This window comes from Priapulus caudatus, unplaced genomic scaffold (genome assembly GCF_000485595.1).
Source record: "Priapulus caudatus unplaced genomic scaffold, Priapulus_caudatus-5.0.1 Scaffold289, whole genome shotgun sequence".
NCBI classification, from domain to species: domain Eukaryota; kingdom Metazoa; phylum Priapulida; class Priapulimorpha; order Priapulimorphida; family Priapulidae; genus Priapulus; species Priapulus caudatus.
The window spans coordinates 254,821-268,021 of record NW_014577350.1 but is presented as its reverse complement, the minus strand read 5'-3'; the positions used below and the strand labels follow the sequence as shown (position 1 = coordinate 268,021).

General features: G+C 42.8%; 1 protein-coding gene across 1 annotated transcript in view; it reads right to left on the bottom strand.

Moving 5' to 3' along the window:
• Nucleotides 1–1,521: 1,521 nt before the first annotated feature.
• Nucleotides 1,522–13,201, bottom strand: part of LOC106808597 (cGMP-inhibited 3',5'-cyclic phosphodiesterase B-like) — an 88,568-nt gene continuing 76,888 nt past the window's right edge. The window contains exons 6-8 of the mRNA XM_014811371.1: nucleotides 8,158–8,304; nucleotides 2,824–2,935; nucleotides 1,522–1,577 (exon numbers count right to left, since the gene is read on the bottom strand). Of these exons, the coding sequence (XP_014666857.1) occupies nucleotides 1,522–1,577; nucleotides 2,824–2,935; nucleotides 8,158–8,304 (315 nt within the window). The remainder of the gene's footprint in view (nucleotides 1,578–2,823; nucleotides 2,936–8,157; nucleotides 8,305–13,201) is intronic.

Sequence of the window (13,201 nt, the reverse complement as noted above, 5' to 3'; positions counted from 1 at the left end):
TGGCTGAGAAAAAAATTAAAAAAAGTTTAAGTATTAAGTATTAAGTCAAAAATTCGAAAAAATGCTATTCGTCAATAGATGGCAGTGCGTACAGCAGATCCACATCACATACGTGGGAATTACACTGCGTCTCTTGACTGCCGCCGTATGAGCATATTCAGAATCACCACGTCTGGGAGATGGTTCTGGCTCAAACAAAAATCTATTCCTCAATAGATGGTGCTACGTCTCAGATCCCCCCCCCCTACTGCAGATTCCCCCCTGCTCACTCTGCTTTGACGTACACCGTACTGACACAGTAGTCAGTGGCCAGTAGCTGTGCCAGGGTTCTGTTGTACCCAGTGCAGTGGTTTTCTTTTCAGTTACATGAAATATTTAACTTTATTTGTGTCACTTACATGGAGTTTATATTTAAAGACAACATTTGCTGGTTCTACGGGTATACTTTCTGCTAGTATATATAAAGTTGTTCAGCCGAATTAGTTCGTACTCGCATAACTAGAGAACTCCGCAGTCTAGAGGAAAACTAAAGATATTTTCAGAATCAGCACGTCTGGGAGGTGGTTCTGGCTGAAACAAAAATTTAAAAAAGTTAAAAAGTTAAAAATTAATAAAAATTCAATTCATCAATAGATGGCGGTGCGTACAGATTAACATCACGTACGTGTGATAGACTGCACAGCTGTGCATCGAAACTGCGGGCAGCTAAACTGCATCGCTGTGCATCCCAGCTGCACGCAAATATACTGCATCGTCGTGCATCCCAAGCTGTACGCACAGATAGACCTCATCGTAACCATCGTTGCACAATACTGTCTAGCCTGCACTGCCTCTCAGTCGCACGCGCCAAGCAGACCGTGGCGTCACCTACTTCAAACACACAACAACGAACCGGTCAGCATACGAAATTCCGCCGCCGCCGCAACGCAAATTTAAACGGCAAACTGCTACGCGCGTGCAAGCAAGTTCGCATTTCGCTCACGGTCGCTCCGTCTCGCAGATGCTCCTACGGCGTGATGGTGTTGTTACTGTATCGCGTCTGCTCGCAGATGCACCCGCGACGTGCTGCGTGTGGCAGCAGCAGCAGCTGCAACGACGACAACGATGAACGGGACGACGCCGCCGCCGCCACCGCCATGACAGCACTGCCCCGCGGCCATCTCGCCTACTGCTCATCCCGTGATTAAATGCCACGGGTCACCTTCGCAGTTAGGTGATTGTTTCTGTCAAACACGTCGGATTAGATCAACGGGTTTTAAAGATGGCCACCTCCGCGGTAGTGGCAGCCATCCGTGCCCATTATGACGGCCGTAACTGGACGCGGGCATTGCTCTAATGTCGGTGTGATGTTTCGTGATTGAATCATCCACTGCACGTTACCCTTCGTTCGCATCACATCCGACAAAGACCCGACTCGCGGCTGCTACCACTCAGCTAGTGTGATGTTGCTTCAGTGCTGGCTTCAGTCGCCATATTATATAAACGTATATCAAAACGTGAAACGGGGAAAACGCATTCCCCTTAGAATGCGATGCAGTGCAATCTCCTAGCCGAGCTGCGTCGGAGTTGAGGTGCATCTTATAACAAAACGTGACATTTAGAAAAGAATAAAACACATTCGCTTTAGAATGCGATGCAGTGCAATCACCTAGCCGAGCTGCGTCGTAGTTGAGGTAATTCTCGAGGTTGCATCTTAGATTCATTACAGCCGATGCGCATCCTAGCTCATATGCACCATTGTTTAGATGACACAACAGGTACGCATCCTGGTAAATTCTATTAAGATGTTCCAGTTCAAATGCATGTTAGCTGAGACGTTTCCTATTGTTGATGTTCCAGGGATATGTTTCCTATTCAGATGTTCCAGTTTAAGTGCATGCTAGCTGATATGCTCCCCATTCAAAAGTTACAATGATGTTTCCTATTCAGCTGTTCTAGTTTAGATGCATGCTGGGACGCTTTCTATTCAAATGTTCCAGTTTAAATGCACGCTAAGCGTGAATAAAACACGATAGAAAATAGAACGTGATAAAACTGATGTTGTATGACGTTATGTAAACTAATAGCACCAAATAAAATCAGGAAAAAAGGGAGAGTAAAATGTACTTTTGTTGATTAGCGCATACGTACTACAGCATTTGCAAAATTGCCAATTCAACTAGTTACGTCTGTAGCAATAATAGTGTGATGATGCAATAATTGTGTAGGTCATTAGCTTTGTGTCACGTTAAGTTGAGAAAAGCTTGATTTTGAAAGCTTTTGATTACATGCTTTGTTAGATTATATCAGGTATTGTACGCAACACAGTCGTATTAAGCCAGAACAGTCAATATTAAATCTGTTCAGGGAAAATGCAAAAATAAGTGGCAGTACAATTGCTATATGGGGCTTTTGATCGACTTTGATTTGCAAGCTTTACCGCGTACATTTACAAGGCCATTATGGGGGAAAATCTCACGTACGATTTCGATAACTCGTGTCTTCCGCGGCTCATTGTAGACACAAATCGAAAGTTAAACTACGGGGGGGAACTCTCAATGCACTGAAATATTCATAAAAGATGCGGCTGATGAAAAAGAGTAATGACACGAATATTGATCTGCTGAAATTTACTGATGCTGCACTTCGATCCCTTCCCACGCCGAGGAAGTTTGTTAACATGCATAGCACCCCATTAGAGCTTGAGACCATTAAATGCATCCTAGCACCTGTGTTTGAACTTTGAACTATTGATGGCAGGCAGCTGTATTGTACGAGGGAAGTGCAAGCTAGGAAGCTATACGTAAATAGGGGGAGGGGCAGAGACAAATAACTAGTACTTACATGGTTTATCATGATATCCCATCTCCACCGCATGGAAGTAGCTAAGGAACTCCTTTACCGGAATTTTGAAGGTTTCAAACAGGCCTACATCTTGAAACACCTTATATGATAGCTGAAATAGAAGATGAATGAATTATGATGAACTGCAATAAATAAATAGTTAATATTTAACAATAATTATCTCCGCCAATGGGTTGGCAGGAGGTTATGTTTTCACCGGCGTGTGTTTGTTCGGCGTGCTTGTTGGTTTGTGGGTTTGTTTGTGTACAGCCTAACTGAAAAAGTTATGGATAACTAACTAACTAACTAACTAACGAGTCGACTAGCGTGTCCGTCGCGCCACCGGGTAACTTTCCCGCGAGTTTAGCTATATATGCCGAAGCCATGACTATGGAAAAGTAGGTTTGCCATATGTCAGCACCACTTACGCCCGCTCCACCAATTTATTGTTGATTAGTTGCCATGGTAACCTTAACTGGGTTTGGTCCTGATAACGAGAGTGCGGGTGCCGCACCAGGTCAGACACGCGCAGTTTAGACACCGCTGTGTGGTTATACGTGTAAACGATTTTAGATTTAATGCATGTGCATATGAGAAAGTATCAAAGTAAGGGGACTTGCCTACTGGGGAACATAAATGAAGCTTCCGAAGCGTTATCTCATATCTTTGTCTTTGTCATAATCTTTGTCTCATATAGCTGCGCATAGGACTACAGTTGTTACGTGGCCTATACGCGGGGACAGTTGTATATGTCCGTGTGCGATCGTTTGGTAAACCGCGCGTTCGCCTAAATTTCGTTCGCAGACCTATGCTTTCACACGCAAGCTTTTGATACACTTACTTGGTTCCCCCCCCCCCAAAAAAAAATTACTTGGTTTTATCCCAAAACTGAAGTATATATAGTGTCGTGCAAAATAGCTTCTTGTCACTATCACTTACAGGGAGATATTTTGGGACGTATAATCATTGCACGAGCATGGTTTGTGAACACCCGCATGCTCAATGTCATGTCGGTCGTGAGCACTAATATTGGGTCTGCTTTAGCTGTTATAGGTATTATTTGTTTCCGCTTATACCTAGGCTTAACTATCGAAGTAGCAGGCCTTTCCAATCTTCGACATTGAACAATTATTCGGAGAGAATTATGAGAATCTACCAATTAGAAACCGAGATTATATTTTCGTTCAGGTGCACCTTTTGTTTTCTCGTGATTTTCTAATCCCATGATAAAAGGCGCTTATTCTGCTTTGAATTTAATTTCGTTTGGTTAATATAGCTCTATGCGTAGTTGAGAATGGTAACGACAAGAATATAATAATAGGGAGAAAATTCTGTTTGATGTGGATAAGGCACCTGGGGTTTCATTGAAGAATCCCTAACGCATCACTCGTATTCAGAAAATTCTATGAATTCTCCCCAAAATGCATATTCATTAATCATTGTTTCCAAAGTTTAATATCTATGTGTAATAAGCTTATAGTATAAACTAGTAAGCTTACATTAAATATAAATTTGTATGTGTATACCCTATTAGTAACGTACGATTAGGATAATTGGCTTAGTATCTGGTAACTTATTTGCCCAGCGCGTGTGTGTGTGTGTGTGCGTGCGTGCGTGCATGCGTGCGTGCGCGCGTGCGTGTCTGTGTGTGTGTGTGTACGTGCGTGCGTGCGTGCGTGCGTGTGCATATGCGCGTGCGTGTGAGCAAAGCTTGTCATGTTTCATCAAATAAAAGCCAATCTTGCTTGTGAGAATTCCAGTGCTACTTGCAGAACAGTTCTGCCACTTCTTTCCATCAATGGCCCCATGATGTACGACAAAAAAGGTTTGAACTAGTGGTGAGGGCAATATATCAGATCTGGTAAAACGTAAAATATAAGAACGCCCCCAAAATGTCATACCTCCCTCATTTTCCTGCTAGTAGATTTAACTCGCGTTTTTTTACAATCGGTTTTGCAATAATAGCAGGATTTCTACGCAATCCATGCATATATTGCAGTATATTCCAATGGGTTGTGATTATGTATAGGAAAAATGATTAAAGATGAGGGCTATCAAATGTTTAAGGTAACGGTTGAGTTAATTTTTAGTGAGTTATGCTTAATAAATTATAGGTAGACTAATGGTAGTATGTGGAATTGTCTCTAGTCTCTTGGTTGATCATAACACTTAATCTCAGCCCTAATGATAGTGTAATTTCCATATAACAAAACAATTACTGCATGGTTGTTTGGCGGACCTCAAAAATCAATGTACTGAAAATTGGTTTTCTCAGTTTTCATTCCATTTTACCTCTCAATAATGCAAAAATTAAATACTATATACAACTAGAGCACTCAGAGAGCGCAGACCTCCGCCAAGGCAGCTTAATTCTCTCACTGTGAAAATTTTTATTTATTAATTATTTAATTAAATAATTAATAAATAAAAATTTTCACAGTGAGAGAATTAAGCTGCCTTGGCGGAGGTCTGCGCTCTCTGAGTGCTCTAGTTGTATATAGTATTTAATTTTTGCATTATTGAGAGGTAAAATGGAATGAAAACTGAGAAAACCAATTTTCAGTACATTGATTTTTGAGGTCCGCCAAACAACCATGCAGTAATTGTTTTGTTATATGGAAATTACACTATCATTAGGGCTGAGATTAAGTGTTATGATCAACCAAGAGACTAGAGACAATTCCACATACTACCATTAGTCTACCTATAATTTATTAAGCATAACTCACTAAAAATTAACTCAACCGTTACCTTAAACATTTGATAGCCCTCATCTTTAATCATTTTTCCTATACATAATCACAACCCATTGGAATATACTGCAATATATGCATGGATTGCGTAGAAATCCTGCTATTATTGCAAAACCGATTGTAAAAAAACGCGAGTTAAATCTACTAGCAGGAAAATGAGGGAGGTATGACATTTTGGGGGCGTTCTTATATTTTACGTTTTACCAGATCTGATATATTGCCCTCACCACTAGTTCAAACCTTTTTTGTCGTACATCATGGGGCCATTGATGGAAAGAAGTGGCAGAACTGTTCTGCAAGTAGCACTGGAATTCTCACAAGCAAGATTGGCTTTTATTTGATGAAACATGACAAGCTTTGCTCACACGCACGCGCATATGCACACGCACGCACGCACGCACGCACGTACACACACACACACAGACACGCACGCGCGCACGCACGCATGCACGCACGCACGCACACACACACACACACGCGCTGGGCAAATAAGTTACCAGATACTAAGCCAATTATCCTAATCGTACGTTACTAATAGGGTATACACATACAAATTTATATTTAATGTAAGCTTACTAGTTTATACTATAAGCTTATTACACATAGATATTAAACTTTGGAAACAATGATTAATGAATATGCATTTTGGGGAGAATTCATAGAATTTTCTGAATACGAGTGATGCGTTAGGGATTCTTCAATGAAACCCCAGGTGCCTTATCCACATCAAACAGAATTTTCTCCCTATTATTATATTCTTGTCGTTACCATTCTCAACTACGCATAGAGCTATATTAACCAAACGAAATTAAATTCAAAGCAGAATAAGCGCCTTTTATCATGGGATTAGAAAATCACGAGAAAACAAAAGGTGCACCTGAACGAAAATATAATCTCGGTTTCTAATTGGTAGATTCTCATAATTCTCTCCGAATAATTGTTCAATGTCGAAGATTGGAAAGGCCTGCTACTTCGATAGTTAAGCCTAGGTATAAGCGGAAACAAATAATACCTATAACAGCTAAAGCAGACCCAATATTAGTGCTCACGACCGACATGACATTGAGCATGCGGGTGTTCACAAACCATGCTCGTGCAATGATTATACGTCCCAAAATATCTCCCTGTAAGTGATAGTGACAAGAAGCTATTTTGCACGACACTATATATACTTCAGTTTTGGGATAAAACCAAGTAATTTTTTTTGGGGGGGGGGAACCAAGTAAGTGTATCAAAAGCTTGCGTGTGAAAGCATAGGTCTGCGAACGAAATTTAGGCGAACGCGCGGTTTACCAAACGATCGCACACGGACATATACAACTGTCCCCGCGTATAGGCCACGTAACAACTGTAGTCCTATGCGCAGCTATATGAGACAAAGATTATGACAAAGACAAAGATATGAGATAACGCTTCGGAAGCTTCATTTATGTTCCCCAGTAGGCAAGTCCCCTTACTTTGATACTTTCTCATATGCACATGCATTAAATCTAAAATCGTTTACACGTATAACCACACAGCGGTGTCTAAACTGCGCGTGTCTGACCTGGTGCGGCACCCGCACTCTCGTTATCAGGACCAAACCCAGTTAAGGTTACCATGGCAACTAATCAACAATAAATTGGTGGAGCGGGCGTAAGTGGTGCTGACATATGGCAAACCTACTTTTCCATAGTCATGGCTTCGGCATATATAGCTAAACTCGCGGGAAAGTTACCCGGTGGCGCGACGGACACGCTAGTCGACTCGTTAGTTAGTTAGTTAGTTAGTTAGTTGACACCGAGTCTCGAGTAACGATATATACGCTAGCTCGGCCGCCGCACGCGTCGTGCATGTCTAAGTTCGCCGCGTCGCGCGGTGCACGGAAATAGACACATGCGCGCGCATCCTGCACACACTCCGGCTATCTTTGACGGCCGAAGGAAATATCATGTACAGAGTTGATTAGGTTTCGCCAATCAATATCTAATCTACGGGGCAGAAAGGAAGCTCGCGCTGTCAGCCACCGTATTCCTCTGAAGTAATAAAGAGACTCAGGCGCTGTCCACGCGCGCGGCCGGTGATGAAAAATGTATCAGAAAGATCGACGACGACGAATCGCGATTCCCTCTCGATGATATGCTTACGAAATAGTTAGTGAGAGACAAGATAGACTGAGCAGGAGAGGTTGCGAGAATGCCCCACGGTTATACGTCAGCAGGAGAGGTTGCGAGAATGCCCCATGGTTATACGTCAGCAGGAAATTGGAGAGTAAATGTTGTCCAGCTCTCTCGAGTTTGTCCCCGAAGAAGCCCAAGCTACCAGCTCATTTATTATTTATTTCACTTAGTTTTCTTACGTCGAATCTGTCCACTTAAATATTTATATGCGTGCTCATTTAGTCGCTAGCTACATACACGCATGATAAGCAGCTGATACGCATGTATACAATGTATAACAGGAGAAGCGCATACCTACATAATACCCATTATACACAGGATATACACATGTATACAACGTATAACAGGAGAAGCGTACACCTATAAAAGTGCACAAGACGACGAAAACAAAACAGTGAGATCATCGCAACGGTTTGATTTACCCGGCTGAGAATTGTGGTGCTGTATCGCATGTTCAGATCAAATATCTGGTAGTTCCAATCGGAGAGGCGGTTCACCGACTCACAAGAGTCCATCTGGTCGAGGTTGAAAATCACACCGTCCACCTCCTGTATCACCCTGCCGGGTTCCTGAAACACAACAACCCGTCATCAACGCTGCTTCATGAGACTGCAATCAGAGAATTGTCGGTCGGTGGGGACTCGATGGCGGAGACGCGGCCGTTCGAAACAAACGAAAATTGCGCCGAACAACCGCCATCATCATCCAGGAGACCGTCCGTCCGGCGGAAAACCGCAGATAAACATGTTATAATAGTACGAGCCTCAATTTCCCGCGACGACGCGATTGCTTTTACCGCCGCACACAGTATACTGTAGCGAACACAAAAGCGGACGGAGAACGTAAATGGTATACCGCAATGGCTTGTTTGATTTAAGCACGGACGATCGAAAAAGGATGACAAGCAAAAGGAAAACGTGGAATAAACACACAGGGAACAATTCTCAGCGATAGCATTTAACTACAATAGGAGAATATCATACATGCATGGTCCGTGTGGTGCGCACGATTTATTAGAGTGATACAATGATGCATTGATAAATTTAATGGAGAATGGTAAAAAAGGATAAACCGCCAAGGAAAAACACTGAATAAATACAAGCCAATTGAAGCTAAATGTTTAACAGAGCATGCACATAGCAATCAATGTACTAGTGAATGTTGGAAGAAATTCATATTGATTTTTTAGGGCGAAGGAAACAATTGCAGACTTGTAAACATAATTGTTATACATTGTTGACTGCCCTGCAACCAGTTATTTTTCATTTTTTCTTGAGTAATGAATTATGTACGTGGAGAGAACATACAGAAATATATTGCGTCAGCAATGCGTATATCATGTGCCGCCTTCTTCCGCGTTCCTTGTGCCCTTGTTTACTTCTTTAACACTTCCACTCGTCCTCCCTACCTTCCCCTTCCTCGTCTCTCTCCCTCTCCTTCTCTCCCTCTCTCTCTCTCTCTCTCTCTCTCTCTCTCTCTCTCCTTCTCTTCCTCCCCTTCACGCTCTCTCTCTCTCTCTGTCTATCCCGTCCCTCTATAGCCACTCCGTTAAATACTACAATCTTTTACTACTATTGGCACCGCAGCATCGACGCAGGATGTGTACCAGTGTATCCACGGCAGGTGCTGCGTTGGTTTTGTCCGCGCATGCGGGCAGCGCAGACGATGGTTGTTGGCACGAGATGTCGTCTACTGCCGGCTGGCACACAGCATCATTCATCTCACAGCTGCTCGGAGAATCATTGCTATCTGCAACACACGAACGAACGAACGAATTGTGCTGCTGCCGCCGGTAATTATAATTACCCCAGAACGCGGCAGCAGCGGCGCCGGCGACATGCATGGCGACTCCCGCCGACGTGCGTCACGCAGCCGACCGAAAACGTTTAACGACACGAGACAAATTAAAGGCATCATTTGTGCGGCCGGCAGCAGAGGGAGAGAGGACAACACGATGCCTAATCGAGTGATTGTCTGATAGACTGACTGACTGAGTTTGGGGGGCACCTTAATTGAAGCACACCCTCGTTTACAGAGCAAAAGCAGTACGGGTACAGATACACGCACGCACGCACGCACGCACGCACGCACGCACGCACGCACGCACGCACACACACACACACACACACACACACATCAGTAACAGCTGTACGAACAGCCGGGATGCTGCGAGGCGGGGGGGGGGAGCGAGCAACCTTGAATCATTTGCGACAGCAACAACGGAAGATGCGCCGATTAATTCTGTCGTGTAGTGATGGCAGTAGTAATGGCTCACAGGAGGCGTACGCGTGGTGTACCGGCAGGGGTAGAAATTAACTTTTGAACACGGGAGTCCAACGGACTCCCTACCCTCAAAAAGAGGGAGTCTACGGCAAAATGAGGGAGTCCGCAGTCTGAAGTTCAAAATTAAAGATATTAACATTAACGCATGTGCTTGTTTTGAAGATTCATGCTGTTGCACGTCTGTCAAATTTTCTTTAGATATTAGCTAAAAAAATACGGCATTTCCACGAAGCCGTGCTCTGGAACGAACTAGGTAGTATGGCAGAATTTTCAGGAAGTCACACGGACTCCTGCATACGTCAAATCAGGGAGTCCGACAGTAAATCTGGGAGTATTTGATTCCGGACTCCCGTTAATTTCGCACCCTGTGTACGTATCACCGCGCCACAACGACCATTAAAAAGCTACATGCCGCAATCGGCTCGGTAAAGAAAAACCTCAGCGCCGGCTTTTTTTTTTTTTTTTTAAAGCAACAGATAATTTTCTGTGCGTTTTTTGTTTACGTCACTCAACCACACGATTGCGCATACGCATAATTCGCGTAAGTGCGATGCCTACGAACATCAAAAAACAGCGCGCACCATGCAGTCACTGCCACTCACGCCTACGACTACTCGCTGCATCTGTCGCGATCACTCATTGGGCAATCACATTGCTGCTATAAAAGATGTTAGTTCGCACACGCGTATACCTGTGTTGTAGTCAGATGTGAGCAACTTCCTCTTTGCGTTTTTGCTGCCATCCTCTTCCCTCTCTTCCGGCCTGCTCAGCTCTGTCAACACGACGGAAAAGCATCTAAGAATCATCAGCGACGTCTCGTTTCATTAGCCAACCCGATTCACATTTATTACCAAGTTATAACCAGCTGCTATTATATCAAGAGCGTATAAAGAAGGCCTTCTTTATACGCTCTTGATTATATATATAACCAGGCGTAAATCACAGCAAGGCTAGTCTGTGCATCTATCGAGAGAATTATTCTCGTCTGCATAACCGTCCGATTACTGACGTTCTAAAATGCAGGGAGAAACACGTTCTATATACGTGTTTATAATATATATTCAAGAGCTAATAATACCTAAGATAATGGGAGATAAGGGCATAGGCGATGCCCCCGAAAGTCACCTATGATAACTGAAACGGCCTTTATTCATAAAGTTATCGCGGAAAAACCGAACTCTCACGAAGCAACCTTAGCGGCGACAAGGATGCTGACTGATGTGGATTCGAGGCGCCGTGAGGCCTGTGGAAGGGGAAGTTTACGAGCCAATATCTCAGCTTAAGAGTATCGTATTGACAAGCGGTTGATCTTGTTTTAGAGAGAAAAGAATTCTGCTTAATGCAATCCCATAAAATTATTCTAGACTAGCAGGCAAAGTAGAATAATCATGTCGTGAAATAGCACTATTTTCCCGTTTTTCCGTTGTACACTCTAGGTATTATTAGCTCTTGATATATTCTATATATTACGGTCAATAAGTTGAAAGATGCACGAAAATCTGTGTTTTTTATGACACAACAATAACGCAAATAAAGAGCCAAAACGTCTAAAATATTATCTTTCACAAGAAATCCAGAGACCGTTTACGCCACTAATATGTTCGCATTAAAACAAAACCAATATTTTTGGAATCGGAGTTGTGAGTTCGGAGAAATCAGATTGAAACATCTTATCACACACTTCTTATTCCTGGACATGCTATAACGTTTCCCCGTCTATAGCAGCAGGGACAGCTGGGTGTTAACTAAAAAAAAACAAGCTGCCGTCTAAATACGATTACCAATGATTAAGATTTGCAATGAAAAAAAATTTACTCAAAATAATAAGGACTGAAAGTCCACTGTCAATAATACATTTTTCGTGCGATATTGTTAAAATCATTCTTGCTTTAAATTTATTAAGGCCGAGTATATAACGATCAGTTAATAAGTTTTCTTGTGGTAAAACATTTTAAGGAGAAAACCAACTCTCTGAATGCAACCAATACGTACCGATGACGTTTTTTAATTGTAGACTATTTTTAACGGCTAAAAATATTCTAGTCAACGATCAGAAACATTTTTAATTGTAAAATCCTTTTAACACACTAAAACAATTCACTCAAAGTAGGCTGACTAACCACAATTGTGAATGAGATGCGATTGTTGAATCTCGTGTAAGCATGTTATAAGGTTATATACGTGAGGCTCACGGACGTACGATATAAACGCATGAAAATGCCCACCCCGCCTTTCCAGTGTAGAATTGTGAATAAACGCGCTAGGCAAAGATACGTCCAATATTAGCCGACGTTTCATCGACCTCGTCTTTGCATGTCACCACTATAGTCTGTACAACAATCAAGAGTTGCGGTAGCCGGCTTACAGTGTTAAGCTGCTTTAGCTGTGTTTACGCCCAGGGATTAAGTTCAGGAATTGTGTCTTGTAACAGCTTGCGCAGAGACCGATTCACGCAACGTCTTGCGTGCGCACCTATTACGAACCTAACCCCGGAGCTATATAATACACACACCGCTATAGTAAACACCACTGTTTTGACTGGAAACAGCGGGGCCTATAGTTGCATTTGTATCCAATATGGCGGAATCTGTCTGACGAATCACCAAATTCCTAGAGCTACTAACTGCATGGCATTTGGAATTTAATTCTCTCGCTAAATCTGACCGCGCAGACAGATATGGATGGCGGAATATCAAATAATTTTTGACGATCTGTTCATTTACGGTGGGAGAAGCAACGCAAAGATGGCACCCAGGCATTCCAGAGACTCGACACATTGAAGGCAGCGGTGCACAAAGACTGCCACGATCGAATTAAATTGCATTGGTCGCTAATGCATGCGTATTTTGTGAGACAAACGGCGGACACACAAAACGTGACGCATTTCAACGTCTGTGGGGAAAAGTCATTTTAAGCTGTTTTATCAGTATCTCTGTCGAAATTTCTGAACTATCCTCAAGAGGCCTCACGATGCTGTATCACCGCTTCAAACCGCCTACTGTTTTAAATGTTATTTTTCTATTTGCACCAGTAAAAACGTCTGATAAAAACCTGATTGAAAAACTTTCTTTCCATAAAATTCAACTTTTGAATAACTCACAGCGTTATTTAGAGGGGGCCGGCTCGAAATACCAGCCCCCTATATTACACATTCATATTAACAAGTGCCGCAGAGCGACAGCG